Raw genomic sequence first — 21,832 nt, 5'->3', positions numbered from 1 at the left:
CAAAAAGGTTCATGCTCAACTAACTTAATAGTACCTGAGATTCTGAGGAGACGCAGCAACATTAGATTATGACATTCTGGCAGATCTTGACAGTGATGTGCATGCAACTTTTTCAGTGATAAATAGCGTCCGTGAGAACAGATTGGAAACATCCTTAGGTACATAGATTATAAAACTATTTCCTTGGGTTGCTGCCTTTAGTCTAGAAACAGAAGAAGTGCCAAAGTTGAGAAAAAGCTATTGTGCCTCATTTAGTGGTGGGGCAGGGATGCCAATAGTTCATCTGAGACAGCTTTAGAGCCTGTACACATGAATCACTTGTTGTTAGACACTGAGTTTGAATTTGCTACTTACTAGAAAGAAATAAAGGAATTTGCTATTTACTATAAAGAAATATGGGGAGATTAAGATATTTTTCTCAGGCTGAATTTACAGCACCTGAGTATTGGTCTGCCAAGAAGCAGCATCTGAACTGAAAAAGAAAAATTAGCAGGCAATAGTTGTCAACCAGATGCTTTTTCGCTAGTATGATACTAAGGACACATAGTATTTCAAGGAAAAAATATATAAATAAAAACATAACAAAATGGTCTTGATATAAAACAGATTAGCACTGGCCCAAAACTGGGCATCTCTGATTAAATTTTGCAAATTACAACAAGCAAGCTTAACTGAACATCTGTACATTCACTTCTCTTTCAATCTTATTACAATACATACAAGATCTTGTTGGGAATAAAATCATAAGATAAACATGTATACCACTGATCCATCTATAAACCACCATAAACATGTATAAATAACTTCCACCTAGCTGGTATTACATTTTGCATGCTTCGACTTAATAACATGTACAAACTAGAAAGGATGGTTCTGTATCAGCTATCCTGTGTATCTACGGAAAGAAACTGCAAACTGATACCATTGAATTATCAAACTTTAAGAACCCTGATGCCATATGACTGTACGAATTGCAGGCATCTGATATTTGCCAAAAGGAACATCATCCAAATAACGGTGAACAGCAAGGTTCTGAACGGAGTCAAAATGGACATTACTATTGTTCACTCTTGAATTGCAAGATCCCAATTGGCATCTGGTTAGTGTTGCTGTAGTGTTGATTGCTAGATATGCTGGCCTGCCCTTTCTGCTGTGACATTCCTGCATTCTGGTTGCCGCGCCTACCAACCGGCGGTTCATGGTTGTGTTTTCCTTCATAGGTTGTTATGACAGCCTTAGGGTCTGACGATGCTCTTTCAATGTGCTTCCTAACATTGCATCCAGCAAATGTGCACTTGTAGTAACTCCTACATGTAGAGGTATACCATAAGTGAATGGTGAAATAAATAAGGTACAAAAAGCACATGTCATGCTTTTCTTGTGGTGAATTGTGCCTAAGTACCCAGTTTGATTATGACCAGCCACAATATTCAATTAGGTCAATAGAAAGTGCAAACACAAGTAATATTTTCCATTATCTAAGACAAATAATATTGTTGAGAAATATGCATTTGGCTAGGATTATGGGCACGTTGGCTTCGCCTGCGCTGGCCCTGCTAAACTGCAGGCTCGCCACTTTTGGCGCAGTTTTTCACCACCACAGGTCCGCTTGTGATTTGGTGAGGAAAAGACTAGCAGAAGCAGCTGGGTTTGAGCGAGCCAAAACACCAGCATCAATCCAAATGATAGCACAGGCACAGCACCCGGTCAACGACCATTTTTTCTACAGGGTAACCACAGGCATCAAACTAAACATGCCATATATCTGCAGATCCAGGAATAGTTTCGACTTTCAGGAAAACGCCATTTTCCTAACTTCAGAGGATCTCTTCCAGGGTTGAATATCATCTATATCACACACATCAAGTAAAGTTATTACTATCTTAGTGCCTTCTGTTATATCTTCCTTTGATCCTTTACTCCCAGCTAAAGATATATTTATTGAGTAAAAGATGATCTAGAAATCCTGATAATTTAAACAAAATAAAAGTAATCCTCTCTCTAGCTACCCTATCTTTTCTCAAAATGTTTTACTAGGCTAGTGCTGTAGCTACTCCATTTTTCTTAAATATCCAACTAGTCTACCCATTCTTTCAAACTGCCACAAAACAGTCTAGCAGTTAACAGTGAACTCTGACTAGCCTGACTAGCCTAGCAATGAAATAAAAAAAAAAGTTTTTGCTCGCCAGATGTGGTTCTTTATTCGGCAGAAATTTGGCCTACAAGTGCTGGCTCCAAACCTTGAGGATGAAAATTTCGATGATTGGTGGAGTGTCTGGTCAGGTCCTTAATGGGTTGAACTCCATCATAATTCTGGGAGCCTGGAATTTATGGAATCACCGCAATCAATGTGTGTTTGATGGCGCTTCACCTAGTATCTCTAACATCATCTCGACCACCTTTGAAGATCTGCAGCAGTGGTCCTTGGCTGGGGCTAAAGGAGTTTCTTATCTCCTCGCCCAAGCGCCTAGGGACAGTTAGAGTTTGGTCTGGTCCTGGGCCCGTCTTAGTTTGGAAAGAGAGTCAGTGTGGATGAAAATAAGGGGGGTTACAGCCCCTTTATATCTGCAATGTTTGGGGGATAAAACCCCCTCCCTTTTCTTCTTAATATAATGATGCACAGTTCTCCTGCATGTTCGAGAAAAAAGACTAAGGGTGTGTTTTGTTGATCTGTGACTTTTCAAAAAGCTGTTGTGGGCTGTAGAAAAGCTGCTGTGAGCTGTGAGAAAGTAAAAAGCTGTTTGGTTGGGTAGTTGTGGCTTTTGAGAGAACTGTTAAGGGGACCCACATGTCATCCACATCCCTCCCCACTTAACTTTCCCTCTCTCAATGACGAGCGGCCCCCACTTGTCATCTTCTTCCTCCCACGTTGTTCTCTCCCTCTCTCCTTAGCTCGCCCGCGTGGGTAGGCCTGCTCGGGGTGGAGGCCCGCACCGCCGGCGGCCCACCCGCGCCGGAGCTCGCGGCGGCGGCGGCGGCTTGCTCGTGCTGGGAGCCCACAACTGCGGCGGTGGCGCTTGGCCCTGGTCGAGCGAGTCTCGACGGGGATGCCATAGGCGCGTCGGCGGCGAGCGGCCTCGATGGGGATGCCATAGGCGCGGTGGCGGCGTACGGCCTCGATGGGGAGGCCATGGAGTGGACGCGGAGCTAGGCCCTAGCAGATACGGCGGCGCTCGGCCCCGACAGGGACGCCATCGGCGGCGGCGCGTGGACCTGACGGGGAGGCCATGGAGCGGCAGCGGCGCTCGGCCCTAGCAGATGTGGCGGCGCTCGGCCCTCGGCCCGGACAGGGACACCATGGCGCGGCGGCGGCACGCGGCTCCGATGAGGCCATGGTGCAGCGGCGGCGCTCGGCCCTAGCAGCAGGGGAGGAGCTCGCGGAGCATTGCAAGAGAAGGGAGCGATGGAGAAGGGGAAAAAAGAAAGAACGAAACATTACGCTTCATAATGGATGGCAGGTGGGTAATTTTCACGAACCCACCGATCTCACAGCCGCCCACAACACCCCCTCTCCCCCTGCTTTGAAAAATGAACTATAGAGAATCTGCTTTTCTAAAAGCAGCTCAACCACAGCACCCTCATTTGGTTGGCTTTCGGGTTTTGACTGGAAGTCATAGCCCCAAAAAGCCCAACCAAGCACACCCTAAACCCTGTAAATAGATGAGATGGAGTCTACTGCTGAAACGGACAGAGAGAGTATGGGATGAAACATTCAACAGAAACTGAGGTATAGTTAAATTACCATTAGGATATTGTTTGCATTTTGTGATGATTACCTACCTTAAGCATGTAATATTTGTACAGCAACACACGCTACGTTGAATAAGTAAGCGTGCATGTATAGTGGCTACATTTATGTACTGCATCAGGAATACATTGAAATTATCTGCTTTCAGGTGAAGACCCAAGGAAAAAAAACGAAAAGGGATGTTACCAAATACCAAGGAATGAGGTAGGTTCCTTTTAAATGAGCTGTTGTGATATCATGTACTCATGTACCTATCCTATTCAACTCGTTTGTGGAGAAAAGCATGTGTTAATTAACAAGACAAGCTTCAAGGAGACATGAACTAAGATAGTGAGCTTCATCTATAACACAAAACGGGGCATGACAAATAGCATTAGGTTGTTATGGTATAAAACAGTACTTAGTTGTAATGGTGCATGAATTAGAGAATGTTAGTATCTGTATCAAATGAATAGTCTAAGGGGGCCTGCTCATGCTATTGCTAACAGATTTTCCAAAAAGGTTTTAATAGGATTCTTGAAGATTATAAGAGACATGAAAATAAAACCAAATGACACGACTTACAAATGCTGAAGTGAAAGGTTGCATCATGAAGTAGTGAAAGAAAAATAAAAGTACCTAATAGGTGGCAAACATACACATGCATGTTGCCTACATCTTACATACTATATAGCCATCCCAAGAAAAACAAAGAAAGAGCAACAGATGTGAAAACAGCACAAATCACAGTGCTGAGGTAAAAAGAATACCTTGGATGAGGGTTTCCTTTGACTACCTTCTGCCCATACTTACGCCATCTATAACCATCATCCAAAAGATCAACTTCACTGGTTGTTTGCACAATGATCTTAGGCTCCGACAAGGTCCTTTGTGAAGAAATTTGTATATTTCTGAACAATGAAAGAATGAATCTTATGAAAACAGCAATCTAATAGGACAGTGGAGTTCTATTGAGAGCTAAAAATACCTTCTTTTGCTATCATTATCAGCATCATCCGCTTCATGTGGCCTTGATTCACCATCATCCATATCATCACCATCACTTAAACCAGATACTTGTTCAGACATCCCATATATAGCGTCCTGATCTCTCTTGGCGCCTGACAATCCAGATGTGGTATCATTAGATTGATCATTTTGATCAGCTGCTGAAGAGTTGCCATCTTTTGCCCGCTTATTTGGTGGACGTTGGTGATTGTGTTTTCCTTTGTATATGATCTCAGATATTTGGCCATCTTCTGCATGCTCTACCTTTTTCCTGACTGGACAATTGGGATGAGTACATTTGTAATAGCTCCTCGGGCAATCACTGCCTTTCACCACCTTTTGACCATATTTCCGCCAGTTATAGCCATCATCAGCAGGCTTATCAACAGGAGCATTGACTTGATACCTCTGAGATGCCTCAGCGGATTGCAAAGATGCATTGTCATTGTTTGCTATTGTAATTGCCATATCTGGCATTCCAGTCATATTAGCACCAGAGGTCATATGTTGTAGATCTCTAGACGATGCTGAAGCTGCTGAGAAAGAAGGTTGCTCAATGTGGTCAAACATTCTGAGTGGAGAATGGCTTGCTTGAGCTGTAACTTGAGCAAGAGCCTGCTGGTGCGACATTCCAAACCCACCCTGTAAAAATACAGAACAGTTGACATCAGAAATTATCAGTTCACTTTCTTTCTTCAGGACTAAAGCAGACACTCCAGAAACGGATACCGCTTAAGGACAGGAAACACAAACTGTCAATTATGCATCTCGTTGATACTGGTTTCATCAGTTCATGTTTTATATTAACAAAAGTTGTCCAGCTACAAGTTTAGCATTCGCATTGCTCTATTGCTCCACCCACTAGACATTGTTAATATTGAACAACGAATACAAACTATGAACTGCTTTGACAGATTCTGCTGTCAAGAGCAAATTGGAGACCAGTATAACCACCTCAAATTGAGCAACGTGTTTCCAAAGGATGCTATCGACAGATCAAAATTCTCAAGATAGCATGACAATTTGCAACCGATCACGCTGGCAGTAGTACAATTATTGATACCATCAAGGCAAAGTATCAAGAATCACCACTTGCCATATCCAAAAGATCAAGAAGCATCACCTATCTGTCTGATATTATTCATTGCACATCAGTGCCACACACAAATATAGTAAAGGTGGCTTTATGTGTTTTGGGGCAAACCTATGGGGCCAATCAGTACCCTAGATGTGTCAATCTCACTAAAAGCACTGATGAAACTGTAAAAGTGTCACCTTTAAGAAGTTCCAGATTCCAGATTTGTAGTACTCTCTACAAGCATTTAAAACCCAAAGAAAGATTACGTGATTCTTTCAGATTGCTCAGCATCACCCAAAAGAAAATGAGGATGCTTAACGAATTGATAGAACCTATCCAGATTAAAGTACACAAGGGGGCGAAATGGAGCATGTTTTAACAACAATCCACGAACTATTGCGCTAAGGAACATGTTAAAAACTACTTTAGTTTACAAACACAGCCGTAGTGCAACTCTTAAGAAAATAAGTTATCAGCATAAATGCTTCTTTCTCGCACTTATGAATTATGATGCAGGCATGCAACCAATTTAACCAAAGGCCACAAACAAAATGAATGCACCGAAACCGAAGCTAATTTCACTCGCCAGTATATAACCAAGAATCGTTAACAAGATCCGCAAACCCAATCTTTCACGGCGTCAAACGAAAAAGATTTGATCTTTTGAGCAAGAGGCTTTGACGTCGCGACGTACCATGGCCGGCGAGAAGAGCAGGCCCGGGGAGTCGAGCAGGCCGGAGGGGCTGAGGCCGGGGGGCACCGTGAACACGGACGCGCCCGAGGCCGCCGACGCCGGCGGCGCCACCGACAGCGCCGGCCCGGCCCTGGCGACCCCGCCGCCTCGCCCCCTCTCCGCGGCCTCATGCTGCTGCTGCCGCTGCTGCTGCGGAGGCGGCGGCTGCCCGAGGGAGCCGGTGAGCAGCTGCGTGAAGCTCCCGGCCCCGGGCGCCCCGGAGGAGGCGCCGTCGCCGCCCGCGTCGGCGTCGGAGGGGAAGAGCGCGGAGGCGAGCGTGAGCGGGCCTGGGCTGGCGTCGCCGGCGCCCGTGAAGAGCGACTCCGCCGCGGAGCGCGGCGGCAGCGCCAGGTGCGGGCGCGGCGGCGGCGGCGGGCGCGCGGACATGGTCGCCGCACCGCAGGGAGGAAGAGAGGAAGAAGTCTAGAGAGAGAGAGAGAGAGGGGATTCTCCTCTTCTTCTTGGTTTCCGGCGTTGACTTTGGTTTTTGGGTTGGGTGAGCAGAGTCTGACTTTCGCTCTCTTCCCTGCGCTGGGTTGGCTTCTTGAGAAATGAAAGAACGAAGAAGCTTTGGGAAGGAGGAGGGAAACCAAAGCTTTCGTTTGCGTTGCTCTAAATTTCTAGCCAAGAGGAGAGGCTACGGCTATCTGATATATTCCAGTTCAGCTTCATCCTTCAAACTAAAGCACAAAAAATCTGCAAGATTTCAAGTGAATCTCTAGTATTCTATATTTAGTAAAGGGAAAAGAGTTCGGTTTACGTCCTCAAATTATTACAAAAATTTGATTTTTATTAACATTCAAAACCAGATAATAGATGTCATCCGGCTGTTAAAAACTGGACAAATTTGACTTTTTAGGTGGTTTCAAACATGATTTTTCATTTTATGAGAATTAAAAATATTTAATTGAGACTAAAAAATTTATAAGTAATTCATTTTAAAATAAAAGATATGAGTGGGTATCAAAAGTTTTTTAAAAATGTAACTTTTGGGTATTCTATATTGAATGAATCTCTAGTATTCTATATTTAGCAAACCATGTAAAGAGGATTGATCTGCATAAAATAAAACAAGGATATTTAGCATCACTTTAATCTGGCAGTTCCATTTGGCGCACTTTGTACTGTAGTGCAGTTTGTGCATTCGAAAAAACAAGGTGATAAGAGAAGGAAATGTCAACATCACTTGCATTTTTCTAACAGAGCTATCCACGGCAATCCAAATGGGGGATCTAGAAAGTTTCAATTTCATCTACTTTAGCCCAACTATGTCCTTCTAAAACATTTCGATGCCCTGGACCAAAAAGTTAAGATGTTTCATTTAAATACTAAAAAGTATGCACTCAAAAACAAAGTTTTATGAAAGGTTCTAAAAAGACAGTCCAATTATAAACTAAATTTTTGAAAATTTGATTTCAAATGCTTGTGGACCTATTGATTAGTCTTGTTCTGAATTTTTATGAACTTTCTAGCATGTACCATAAAATAGTTCACACAAGAACATGCATGTGCTAGCAGTGCCATCAACTGGAGTCGGCTCTGACTACTTGTCTCGTTTGAGTCCAGAAAACGGAGATCAAAATATCTCACTTCATTTCCTTTTCATCTATTTGTCAAAAATTTAAAACAGAAAAAAAGTAAAGCGAGAGTCCAACAACTGACGCACCTCGCCGTCGGCGTGCGGCTGACGACGGCGCATATCCAACGGCTGGACGACGGCGGCCGTCGGCTAACCGTCAGGGAGCCCCACCGCATTGAATGAGTCCGCATGCATGCGAGAAATTCCAATCCAGCCTGCCTGCCTCCATAGATGCGTCACGGATTAATTGCGGTTCTTTGGCGATTCAATAATTGGGATCATGATAGATGTCCGTATCCTTCTGCTAATTTTATGTGATGATTTCCCAAATCAAATTTTGTGATCTTTACTTCTTTTCAAAAAAATGGTGATCTTTAATCAAATTAGTTTCTAGATCACGTAAAGTTAGTTTTATTAAGTTCACCATGAACCTTAATAAAACATTTTCCATAAACTTATTAATCAAAACTCTCATACTCCCTCCATTTTATTTGACTTTACTAACCCTAAGTTTGACTATTCTTCTGTTTCGGAGTATATCCGAAACAGAATGAGTGTGTTGTATTTCAAACATAACAGTTGTCAAATACAAATAAATGCATATTGTAAATCAGCTTTTCAAAATTTACTGAAGACCACAACTGAAACAAACAACTAAACCCGGACAACTTCACTCCACCCTCATCCAAACAACTCCTCTTTGTGTTGTGAGATATCCTATCCTACTTTGCCTCATCCTTTGAGCCTTTAGTATCAAACTCTACCTAAGCCAACATACCTCCCCCTGCAGTGAAACAACACTTTGGATCAAAATAGTCCAAAACATGCATGTGTAGCCAGCATTTACAAAGTTCAGGTACAGCACCGTCCCTCTTTTTCAAAGAGGACGCATCACCAAATGATCGCAGGTTGGAAGCATTCTTAAGCCCCACTATTTTAGCTGGCACAAGATGAAGCCCGTGCGCATGACTTTATTAGTTTCTTCCTCGCCGTACGCATGGAGTGAATGAATCACACGAACTGGAGAGATTTGGACCTGACAAAGACGGGTTGGCAAACTTGTAAAGAGGGCATGTTGCTGATCCTTGGAAAAAGGCCGTCCTGTCAAATCAGCACAGAAAAGTGAATGCGGGGGGAAAGAAAAGGGGGCTGCAGAAATGTGACAAATTAACATGGTGTCGTTTGCACTTTGCAGTGGGTTGATACGGGCACGTGCCATCGTCAACTTTCTTCAGGTGCAGCCAATCTGTCAAAAAAAAAGGGGGGGCGGTTTGTGACTGGAGAGGACGTAGCAATCTCAGCGTTTTCTGGCACTTTTGGAGCAAGAAATTTTGGGCAAATTATGCTTATTATTTAGATACTTTACTATGTATAGGAGGATGAAGCATAGAAGAAAATGCATTTGAAAGATGATGGAATTGTATTTTCCATGGATGTGATATTATCTTCTCGACTACGCACTGGCTCCATACGTGAGTTATCCTTCAGAGGCATACCTTGCAGAACTTTCTTGTAGCGGCGTCTCTTTTTTTGGCGCAAGTGACCAAAGATTTTTTTTGGCCCGGGCATATGGGTGGCGGTGTAGTCTTATGATCGATAGTTATTAGCGTGTCAAGATTCTTATCAAATTTTTGTAGGTTGTGTGCCCTTCGGGCAGAGACCGAGAATTTTTCAATATGATGAATCACCTCGATGTGTCTTTCTTGAAATCAATAAAGTTTCTCTTTTCCAAAAGAAACATATTACTTATAGCTCTACTTTTTTAAAAAAAACTTGACCGGGAGGGCTCATAGCATTGTATTAAGAAGAAGTCCTTCTCACACAGGTCAAAAAAATCTTCGAACCCTGCCCCACCCATACACAATGGCCCGCCGCCTGTGAGAAAGGCCGGACCTGCTTTGGATATGGGACAAGCGAGGGAATTTTTTCTGTGCAAGCCGGGAGTCGAACTCCTGAGTTGGTGTTTCCCATCACAGGCTTCTACCAGCCGAGCTAAAGCCCGCTTGCTTATAGCTCTGTTTTGAATAGATGACGTCTCGCCCAACACCTAGGAATTTTGTCTACTTGTTTTCCCACCAAGTGCATTGTAAAGGCTTGATTTATAGTATATGAAAATGGGAGAATTGGAGATGGAAGAAGATGGTATAGTCATAACTCGTGGAAGACTTGTAATGTTAAATTCATTTCATACTAGATTTCTCTATTTAGCACGACATTAATCTACAAATACAAGGCAGCTAGACGGAGCCTAACCACCTACCTAGCCCCTACAGGTTTTTAAAAATAATTGATGACACATCAACTACTAATTTCCTTTGAAAAAGGACTACATCGCTGTGAACAATTATTCCTCCTCCATCAAAACAAGCATTTACATACATTTACGAAGGAATGAAGTGTACGTATGTAAGTAGCAAATCGCGTGTAAACGAGTGATTATGAATGAGTGGGGTGTATTTTACAAACTTATATTGAAATTTGAAGGTCCACATTTACGAAGGAAGGAATTGTATTTTCGAGACTCGGAACTCTGTCAAGTTTGGCATAATGAGCAACTCGGTAAACAGTCAAGTAATCCTTAATTTTCTTAGAATACAACCTTAAGCAACACCAAACACTCACCACCTGAAAGCGACCCAGAAGTTACTGGGACTGTAATTTCGCTAAATTTTTACGCCAGTGAAAAAAAAACGCAACTAGAAAAGCGACATCAGCATAACCAGTTAATATTGGGCTGCAGTCTGCAGATGAGATGCCGTACAAGAATACTCTGACAACGACAGTAATGCAATTTGGTGGTGGTGGTAGTATTGACAGGACACCACACAATTCCCGTCCAATTCACTTCAGGATATTTACCTTTTATTAGGCGCATCTATAAGAAAAAACTAACCCAGATCGTGGATTTGGCGTTGTAACTTGGACTGATCTTTCTATCTATTAATACAACGACGCGCAGTTCTCCTGCGCGTTCGAGAAAAAATTCACTTCAGGATACACAAAGGACACAGCAAAACAACAGAAAAAATGGCCCGAGAAGATGCGAGAATGTGGCTGGTATGGTATGGAACTGTAAACATCACAGTTTCAATTTTACCCTCATTCCTTGTATACTATGGAACTGTAAACAGCACAGTTTCAGTTTTACTTTGTTACCCTGCTCCCTGCAGGGCTCTATCACATTCATTTTGGGCGACTTTATTTATAAACGTGTTTTCAAGGATAATTCGTGTGTTTTGATATTTGTATGATATAGACACGCCACCGTGAAATAATTATAAACAAATTTTAATGTGTTTCTCTAACAAAAGTTATGATGTTCACCAGAACATTAAAGGGCTACGAGGTACGAGCTTCAAAATGTGTAACTTTTTTCTCCAAAAAATTCATTTCCGCAATATCACCAGCCAGTGTAAAGCCGTATAGCCAAATTCACCACCTGAAAGTGATCCCAACCTTTTAATAAACACGCAGCACCTAAGCTAGTGAGAAACGCAAAAAACTACAAAAGCGACCTCAGGAATCAGGATAAATAGTTAACAGCGTGGTCCAGATGAGATGCCGTACAAGAATACCACTCTGAGTCTGATAGCGGCAGACACGGCTGCATACCAACGAAAGAGCAAGGCAAGAGCAAAAACTGAACAAAAAATATTTGCCTCCTATTGGTTGCAACTATGTGTATCATCAGTGATCCGTGCTCCTTAATACACAAAAGGCCCCCCAAGAAAAAATCCTTGACCGAAACCCAGCAGACATGTGACCTATATATGGCGCGAGATTAGTTCCTTGGGCCAATGTCCTTCAGCGCGCAGATTTGCTCCTCTCCCATGGCAGACATGACCGTCACCACCAGGTCCTTTCCTTCAGCAAAGCCATCCTTGATCTGCAGCCACCATGAAAATAAATGTGGTAATAAGCTAAATGCTTCAAAAGCATGATACTATTGGTGCCAAGCAGGTAAAATTGTATTTACTTCCTCCAGCAGCAATAAGTTGTAAGCATAAGGATTTTGTTACTATTATTTCACTCATTTAAACCTATGCTTTTAACGCTAGCTCATCTCCAACTAAATGCTCAACATCTGGCAATTTTGGCCATACCACCATGGTCCTTGGAGTGGCAGTCGATATAGCCACTCCAAGGCTCATGGCATGAACATGCAGTCCATGAGGACATCCAATGACAAGAAGCCAATCTAACCAGAATGCATCAATGATTTCATAAAGTGGATGAACATTTCATTCCACCAAAGAAAAAAGAGGACATATAAGCTACCAGGACAACTGCTGACACAATTAAGGACTGGTGCTGACTGATCTTATTAAAAAGAAAACTCCTGACACCATCAATTTCATTATAAAGAACAGAAGTTAGTCATGTACTCTTATGTATGGAAAACAACTTTGCAAAAAGAAATGTCAGTATGTACCTGACTAAGCAGGTTGTCGTCAGTTGGGAGCCTCAGGTCATCTTTGGTGTTACCATTTTCAGTCAGAAGACTCACCTGAAAAGGTTAATTTCTCGTGTTGATAAGGAATCACATGATATGAACATACGTGAGCATTACAAAATATTTGGGCTTACAAATCCATCCTCAGATATATCAATGAGCTGGTATTCAGTGCGATTTACATGAGGAACCTGTAAACAGACACAGTGACATGTTACTTGCAATGAAAGCAGGTGCTAATGTTAAAGAGCCCAAGAAGTGTAAATGTACTGACATCACAGTTGTGCGAAGAGGGGACAATATCTTCAAGCTTTTTGCCATTGAAGATGTCAATAGCGACAAAGTGGCACTTGGCATGACCATGCTTCCCAGTTTTAGAGGTTGAAACCTCCACAACCTGCACAATTATTTACAAAATTCACATGTTTAAGAATGATTCCAGCAAAAGGGGAATCATCAACGTGCTCGAGAAAAAAAAGGGAACCATCAACAGAATTATGAAACCAGCAGAAGCATCTGCACCTTTAATAAACAAAGGCAAACCCAAACTCTGAACAGAATAACTGAAGGTATTTATATCATTTTTGAAGTGGCAACTATAGTACCAAAAAAAAAGAAATTATAGAGTGACAGCTAAACAAGATTGTTGCAAAATTTCTAGAATTAGTGGTTTTGTCCTCAGCAATTCGATCGATAGAGTGGGAGGCATCAAGAAATAAATACCGAATAAGGACACCCATTAGTGGTGATCTATTCAATGCACACAGTGGAAGTACCAATCCGAGACAAGTTTACAACCGTACCAGTGTCCACTAGTGGTCCAGCAATATAAATCATACGGACCAAGTCGCAGTTAGTTCAGTAAAACTATGAAACTACCAAGTAGCAGGCAGGTTTGTAATCTTTCCACTCTCGGCAAATGTACAGCCAAGTAATAACAGGCACGCATGCACACCCAAGCAATGAGGTTCCTACTGCCGGCATGATCAAACAAAATTCACATCACGGTTGATGATCCAGTAACATCAGCTATGCAATCCATCTGTTAGTTCCAAAACCTGTCTGAACAATCTCGGTAAGGAACTAAACTAACCATGTTAAAGTTGTAGAATTATTAGAAAAGATATATTTTTTATCAGATTAGGTAAGCACCACTCCAATTCCGCACTTCAGAAATCAGAACAGATAGGAAAACATCGCCGATATGCACACCTATGGAAAATATCAATTGTGCGCTAGCTATAATTTACGAGCACAAAGCCGCATGCGCAATCACTGAACCCAGAGAAGCAGAAAAAAGATTCAGATATGTGTAGTCGTCCACCACACCAAGGATTCAATCCATTCCACAGCCATATACATATTGCTCGCAGCAGCATTCAGGCTGCAACGCGGCTGATCTGGATCCGACATTACGGTTAGGGCGGCAATCAGATCGACATCTAAACCAATCGAGAGGGCTGGAACGGTGGATATACCTTGCAGGGGCGGTTCTTGACGACGAGGTAGCCGTTCTTGCGGACGGTGCCGGCCTGCTGTGGGTAGGTCTTGGACGCGCCGGCGTCGGCCTTCGACTCGAAGTGGTGCTCCTCGGAGTCCGACATCTCCTCTCCTCCAAGGATCAGGGGCGGAGCAGAATTCCCTGAAGAGTCCTGCAGAATCCGGTAGCAGGGAGGAGACGACGAATCGATCAGCACGCGAACAAGATCAGGGGAAGGGAAAAACTGAAGCTTTGATCGGACGAAGGGAGGGAGCGGCTAGGTCTTTGCTACCTTGTGAGGGAGTCGGTCGGCGAGCGAGACCTGGAGAGGCGGCGCAGCAGCGGCGGTGGCGGGGAGTCGGGAACGACGGGAGGCGGTGGAAATCTACTGGGAGCGGAACGAAACGAAGCGGAGGGTGTTTTTTTGGGTGGTTGGGCACTGGGCAGGTATATATGCACATCAGCCCTCGTGATTGTATGGTATTTACAGGATTTACAGTATAGTCCATGAAACTATTGTTAGTGTGATAGTGTCCAACGGAGGATATGACCGTTTGAGTGAGTTTAGTAGTTACGATAATATTTACTCATATTTTTTGATGGTACATGTTCCTCGTTTTCATTTTATCCTGTTACCTGGTTTCTTCATACGTAGCGTAATAATCCCAGTGATATTCCACGCTTAGAAGATTGTTAAACTAGTTAACGATTATTCCAACTCAACAAAATTGACGTGATTCTACATACATACTATGCGTTGCCTTGTTAAATTTCAACAGTTGCGGCTAAGAATTTCGGTTATACAATAACTTGACAGCCTAAAAACGCTTAGTCCAGGCACTTGTTTCAAAGACAATGGGAAGAAAGAGTACTTACTGATCTGGAAGCATCGCACCGTTCAAACATTACAATGGTTCAGTACAACCGATGATGACGAGTAAAATGGAAACACAAATAGACCGACTGACACTGCAGCAGTTTTCGAGGCTAAAAGTGCAGTTACCAGTAATTTGAGGGGTGTGGGCGTGAAAGAGAGAGCTGCCGTGCTGAGAATATCTGGGCGCCATCTGCTGGATTCGAGGCCCGGCCCAACGCGAAGAGCTGCCCCAACAGAAGCCCGAAAGCGATAAGATGCCTAAAGCCCAATTTAGTTGTAGTTTTTTTTTGAAAGGGTTTTAGTTGTCGATTTTTTGGTCTCCAATGATGCAATAAATAAAATACCTAAAGACCGATTAAAGCGATTAACCTGTTTAATTGGGGGCTGCGGGGGTCACACGGGTGACCCCAGCAGACTTGTCACCCACTATAGATTTTATGTTATTGGACCTAAACTGGTCTAACAAATTGATTCATAGTCAAATTCGTTCTAGAACAAATTTATTTTGTTTCGAAATAATTTTTTAATTGTTCTAACAATACAAAAAATTTGTTCGGGAACAAAAAAGTTATTTTCCGGAAAAAAATAGTTATTGGGCCTCGTACGATTGTTTGATAGCCAGTAGCCCGAGCGACTCCTAACATTTGCCTGTTTAATTAGTTAGCCTGATTATTTTTAGTTGTTCAAACTAAAGGTGGCCTAATCTCTAGGAGGTGCCCTTAAAGGTACCATATACATAGTACGTGTGTATAATGTGGCATATGTGTCTACATTGCGTTTTTCTAAAATACTAACTCGAAAAATATTTTTTTTTTATTTTGGTGTCTTGCTCCAACTCGTGACTTTTAGGGCGCCGTTCGGATGAGCTGGACTGGATGGGCTGATCAGCCAGCCGTTCGGCAGCACAAGCCTATCCTTTGAAACGGAAGGGGTATCTTGCAAATAAACTCAACACACACACGTCCACCTTTTCACGCCAGCGGGGGAGTCACGAAAATGGACGAAAGTACGATTTTGTGGTATGTATGTATAAAATGATACTTGCTCGATACTAGTTGGCAGATTATTGCTCCATATAATAAACAGTTGGCACATCATATCATTGCTTGATACTCCTTCCGTTTTAAATTATAGAGAAAAATATAAAGATTTATGATATCAAATTCAATGTACTATGAAAATATAACTAATAAAGAATCTAATGGTACTTAATTTATATAATAAATGTCATTATTCTATTATATAAATTTGATCAAACATAAAAAATTTTGACTCTACAAAATTGTTGAATTGTCTTAAAATTTGGAACGGAGGAAGTAGATGAGACAGTCATTTGACTAAGGCCCTGTTTAGTTCCCACCCCATAAACCCCGTAAACACAAAAAAACGTCACATCGAATGTTTCGACACATGCATGGAGTACTAAATGAAGTCTATTTACAAAACGTCACATCAATATATAAATTGTTGAAGTCTATTTAAAACATCTAAACACGGCCTAACCGGTTCTCCAATGGGGTCCGCCGGCCGGCAGGGTCACTGACACCCCCAAGTTTTGCATTTGAGTTGGTGGGACACTTGGTGGATGCACTCGCACATCAATTTGTCATCACGACTTGACGCCACCATCTAGAACATGACTTCGTACGCAAGTTTTTTTTTGCCAATGTTTTGTTTCTTCTTGAGATTATTATGCCAGCGATTTAGTTCTTGTACGAAAGGTCTGGATTGCTGACTTGTCTTGCATATTTTGTTGCGTTTAGTTTCGTCAGTCCGCTAAAAAGACCGAGACTTGGAAAATTGAGATTGCGCTTGGTGCCATGTTGCCATGTAGATACGCTCTGACGAATAGAAAAAGTACAGGGCAACAACAAAGTTTTTCAAGGCAAGAAAGTCAAGGCTATTGGCCACGATCCAATGACCAAGTCGTCAGGCCAAAGTACTGTGTGTAAAATCACATAGTACGTAGTTAGGAGTGGTAAATGTTTCAAGATTTTAAACTAGAAAATCTAAGAGCCAAACCTAAAAAAACTAGGCTCTAATCTTATACAATTTTAAATTAAAATTTTTAAGGGTTTTGTTGGCCTGTGAAGAAGCCACTAGGGCAATGGGCCATTACTACCCCTGTACGTAGTAGCATGGTAGTAGTCGGTGTACTGTGAAAGGGCATGTAGCGTAGTGGTTACAAGAGACTCGGTAGCACCGGGTTCGACTCCCCATGAGAGCGAATACTCTGGGATTTAACAGCGTTGTGCATTCAGTGGTAGGCGATGTTCCCGTCGACAGCAAGGCGCCTATGGTGACTTTGTCAATCTCGGGGATTTATCGGTTCAGTCTTCAAAGATGCTTATATGAGTAGAGTTTGCTTACATATGTTCATAGGGGTGTGAGTGTGCGTGCGTTATAAGTGTCGGAGTTGTACTGTGTGATTTAAAAAAAATAGTCGGTGTACTAACTTCGCGGTTACCTGAATGTTGGCCTATCCGGTATGCTTAAGCGATACAAATCACAGTTATGTAAAACCTGAGACAGGGAAGTGGAGCCCTTATTCTCGTTAAACGATGTATTGGTGTTTCTACTTTTTTTCCCCAAAATAATTCAGTCAAAGTTTATCTTCTTTATCCATGTACTAATTCGGTCAGATCCTAGCTAAGATATGAGCTTCCTTTTGTTTGTCAAATTCAAAATTAGTTAGATCAGACCATGCATCATTGGAACTTTAAAAATACAATAGGATGTCTGACCCAAGGCACCATGTGCGAAAGTTTCCTGTAAGTAGTAGGATATAATAAATCCTACAAATGTTCCTCTACAAATCTTTACCAACCAAAGGGGAGCAAAGGTCATTTTACTATATTTATCCTTGAGCACAAAACGGTTTCGGCGTGTATGCTCCTGTTGTGGATGTGTTTGGAGTGGATCATGGTCGTTCATAGAGTCCCTTTGTGCGTCCGTCAACACACCGGGGTCTGTGGCACGGTTGGCTAGCACGTGGATGCAGAGATCAAGGGTTCGAAGCCCTCTCATGGCAAAATGACCCCCCAGGCTATGATGAAACGCTCTAGTGGCAACATGGGTCGTCACAATGCATCTCATCTCCAGATGACAAGAGCTGAACTGAGCTGATTTTTTTTGCCAATATTTTGTGCTTCTTCTTCTTCTTCTTCTTCTTCTTCTTCTTGTGATTATGCCAGCGATTTAGTTCTAGACTGTCCTGTCTTGCATTTGAGTTCGTCAGTCCACCGAGACTGGGAAAATTCAGCTTACGTTTTGATGCCATGCACAGGCTCCGGAGGAGACAAGTACTAGACAGAGACGAGGTCTCTCTTGCTAGAGGAAATGACTTCTAGCCCTACGCAGATTGGCATAGCCAAAATGAAAAAAAAAAACTCAAGGGAAGAATGTCAAGGCCATGGACCGACGACCAAGTTGTCAGGTCAAAATACTGCAATAATAAGTAGCATGGTAGTAATAGACTAATAGGTGTGCTAACTTGACTCGCTTACTGTTGGCCCGTGCGCCATGCTGCTTAATTAAGCTCAAGCTCCTGGTCCAACATGTCTACACACTGGCCACCTTCGAGAAGCATCTTCTACACTTGGGCGAGCAATGCAATTCACATCAACTTGGCACGAAACTTTCCGGTCACACGCAATTCGGAAGCCAAAAAAAAAAACGTAGTGTGAAACAGTGACCTGAATTCGTGATGGTGTTCAAGTGCAAGTGTCCCTGGGCCCAGTACCCTTTGATTGATGGAATGTCCTCGCAAGACTGTTCAAATTCAAACGTGGCAGCCACCCAGTCAAATGGCGCGAACCGCGCACCAAACACCCTCCCGCCAACAACCAACAGACCCCCGGCCTTCTTCAAATCAGGCCGGCCCCACCCGCGTGCTCGTCGTCGTTGTCGTCTCCCGCCGTGTTTGACCTCCTCCTGCCGCCGATCTCTGACCGGCCGCAGCTTCTTCAGCCAGCCAGGCCCCGATCGCCATTAAAGAAAGAACGCGCGCGAGAGCAGCTGCTGCGCCCTGCAGCCACCGACCGCCGTTTCCCTTTCGTGACCCGATCTCACTCGCCTCCTTCCTCCTACCCCGGCGGCAGGTAGGATATATATGTAGTAGGCGAGACCAGTCCTCCCAGAAACTAGCGAGGAAGCAGCCGAGAGAAAGAGTCCGGTGAGCTCTGCTTGGTGGCCATGGCGCGCGGCGAGTGAACCCGAGCCGGCGCCGCGGGGGCTGCCGCCAGCCGGTGAGTTCTTGATGCCACTCTGCTCCGCTTGCTCTGTAACTCTTTTGCCCAAGCAGGCAAGCACGATCGTGCAGGCCTGAAACCATTTTCGTCCCCTGCAGATTTACTCTGAACTCAATCACTCTGCTCCACGGAACAAACAATCGGCAAGGTGACCTTGTCTCCCATGGAGGTGCAGATGGCCGCTCAAGTCGCCAAGCCAATGCCAATGGGGCGCAGCACGCCGCCTCGTCATCACGGCGGCGCCGGAGGCGGCGCGAAGCCCGTCCCCGGCTACCTCAGGCCGGCGGCGGGCTCCTGCCACCACGTCTGCAAGTACGGCGGCGCGCACGCGTTCGAGGACAAGGAGGCGACCAAGAAGCCCCACCGGAAGAAGCAGCCGCCGGCGGCTGCCCTGGAGAGCCAGAGCAGGGTGATGGTCAAGGTGCGGTCGGTGTTCCGGCGGCGCGTCGGGGACTCCAGCAGGGCTGCTGTTGAGAAGGCGACCGCCGTCGCTGCCGGCAAGGCCAAGGACGGAGCCGGCGACAGCGTGGAGTGGAAGGACATCGTGGCCTACGACACCACGGTTCCAGTTCCACCCCATGGATCGTCTCCACAGCCTGGTGACAAGGTCTCGGACCCTGTCGCCGGCTCCGGCGATGCCGGGAAGAAGAAGGATGCGACGGCGAAGGGGAAGAAGTCGCACGGCAAGGCCAGCAAGATCACCGGACAAGTGGATGCTGCACGACAAACCACTCAAGACGAAACGCTGGACAAGAAGAGCACAAAGCCTCCGAAAGGGAAGAACAAGAAACCCATGGCGGCGCTGCTTGTCGATGACAAGAAGGGGATCGATCAAGAGCTGCTCCACGGGTACCAAACCCTCTCCCCTTCTCTGATGCAAAGCCGGGCAAGCCTCCTGCGCGACCTTGAGCAAGAGATGGTTCATGGCGAAGCTGCCAATGCTGGGCGAGCTCCACGGGCACCATGCTCTCTTGATGAGGAGGAGTTAGCCGCCGCCGCCGCCGCGGCAGCCGAAACGAGCAGGCCGATCCCGGCGCACCGGAGGGTGAAGAGCATGGGCATCAGCAGCAGCAGCCGGTCGGCGCGGCACCCGTTCGACCGGCAGGCGAGCAAGACCTCGTCGTCGGGCACCTTCAAGCTGCGCTCCAGCAGGAGCACCAGGACGCCGGTCATGTCGGCGGAGGAGGAGAAGCCAGCGGGGCCGAGGTCCCGGAGGGGCGAGGACGCTTCGTCGGGGAGCGCCGGCAGAGGCATCCAGCTCAGGATCAGGAGCCTCCGGCGGCGGGGCGTCGGTGGGTCTGGCGGCGCCGGCGCCGGCTTCGTGGTGCCGGCGGTGGCGCTGAGGCACCAGAAGACGCTGGAGAAGAAGAGGAGCCAGAGGCTGTACAACAACCTGATCGAGGAGACGGCGAGCAAGCTCGTGAAGGCGAGGAAGAGTAGGGTGAAGGCCCTGGTGGGGGCCTTTGAGTCCGTCATCTCCAAGATCGCCAAGTAGCTAGGAAGCAGCAGCAGGCATGTCTAGTAACACATGGTGCAGAGTTTAATTTTGTCTTGCATTTTTGTTGATCTGGAGTGAGTTTGTCCTCCTTGTTGGTTCACTCAGGGCTCAACTGGGGACTCTCTGAGTCTCTGTAGGGATGTGTTTGAAAGTTTTGTGATAAAGCAATCAGACATCAACCTGTTTGTGACAATGTGAAAAACAAGTTCGGCTCTTACAAAAATTTTGTTCAGAGAAAGTAATCAATGGTGGGGGACAGAGGACAAACAAAAGACGAATGGAAATATCACCCTTAGCCTTTTTTTAGTAGTAGGGAAGATATTAATCCAATTTTACCCTTCACAAAGGTACAATCTTCACAAAGGCGGGTAGATTTCGAAGCCACAGCACCCTAGCCAGTAGCCATAACACAAAGATTTTCTGTTGGACCATCCCTCCAAAACTACGTCAGAATGACCCCAGGACGCCGAAAAGCCATCTCCATGTTGACCATGAACCAGGGTTCACCTTACCGACCGTAAAGTGATTTTCGCCAACTAGCGGTATCGGTAAACCGGCGGTAAATCGCCGAAAACCGCTAGAAACCGCTCGAAATGACAATTCAAATTTAAAAAACCGGTAACCGTTGTTTACCGACCGGTAATCGATGTTTACCGATCGGTAACCGTCGTTTTTAACCGGTAAACACCGTATGACTTTGAAAAATTAAAAATTTTGGCAGCATTTCACCGTAATTTTGTAAATATCATTACTGATGGTATATATCAAACAATTATATAACATTTACACATACATAGAATAGAAGTTCATATCCATAAAAATAGAAATTCACATCCATAGTCCATATAGATCATCACAACAATAGTCCATGCAAATCATCACAACCATAGTCCTCACAAACCATCATCGTCAATATATATAATACATAGTAGTGGTTTCCGGTCCAAATGAACAAATGAAAATATATGTACATATTTGAAATATGAACACACATATATACATATAGCTAAAATGAACAAATTAACATCCAACTACCATGAACAAATGGATCCATATAGCTAATATGAACACATGTTTTTGAATATAGCTACACAACAAACATCTAAAAATCAATGTAAAATCAAGAAATACTCACAATGCAGTGGTTTC

General features: G+C 44.3%; 3 protein-coding genes across 3 annotated transcripts; 1 reads left to right on the top strand and 2 right to left on the bottom strand.

Moving 5' to 3' along the window:
* Positions 1–592: 592 nt before the first annotated feature.
* LOC120699585 (probable WRKY transcription factor 3) lies at positions 593–7,154 on the bottom strand. The gene is made up of 4 exons (XM_039983586.1): positions 6,508–7,154; positions 4,716–5,377; positions 4,498–4,638; positions 593–1,307 (listed from the first exon to the last, which is right to left on the bottom strand). The coding sequence occupies exons 1-4, from the start codon at positions 6,931–6,933 to the stop codon at positions 1,058–1,060; spliced, it is 1,479 nt and encodes a 492-aa protein (XP_039839520.1). The 5' UTR covers positions 6,934–7,154; the 3' UTR covers positions 593–1,057.
* Positions 7,155–11,625: 4,471 nt separating this feature from the next.
* On the bottom strand, positions 11,626–14,481 carry LOC120699584 (eukaryotic translation initiation factor 5A-like). The gene is made up of 6 exons (XM_039983585.1): positions 14,351–14,481; positions 14,057–14,230; positions 12,853–12,975; positions 12,713–12,769; positions 12,558–12,632; positions 11,626–12,011 (listed from the first exon to the last, which is right to left on the bottom strand). The coding sequence occupies exons 2-6, from the start codon at positions 14,180–14,182 to the stop codon at positions 11,907–11,909; spliced, it is 486 nt and encodes a 161-aa protein (XP_039839519.1). The 5' UTR covers positions 14,183–14,230; positions 14,351–14,481; the 3' UTR covers positions 11,626–11,906.
* Positions 14,482–18,971: 4,490 nt separating this feature from the next.
* LOC120699583 lies at positions 18,972–20,876 on the top strand. Its single transcript, XM_039983584.1, has 2 exons — positions 18,972–19,182; positions 19,284–20,876. The coding sequence occupies exon 2, from the start codon at positions 19,349–19,351 to the stop codon at positions 20,678–20,680; it is 1,332 nt and encodes a 443-aa protein (XP_039839518.1). The 5' UTR covers positions 18,972–19,182; positions 19,284–19,348; the 3' UTR covers positions 20,681–20,876.
* Positions 20,877–21,832: the final 956 nt, after the last annotated feature.

The sequence above is a fragment of the Panicum virgatum genome, chromosome 3K, assembly GCF_016808335.1.
Source record: "Panicum virgatum strain AP13 chromosome 3K, P.virgatum_v5, whole genome shotgun sequence".
NCBI lineage: Eukaryota > Viridiplantae > Streptophyta > Magnoliopsida > Poales > Poaceae > Panicum > Panicum virgatum.
The sequence above is the reverse complement of the archived record's forward strand: the minus strand, read 5'-3'. Positions and strand labels throughout refer to the sequence as shown.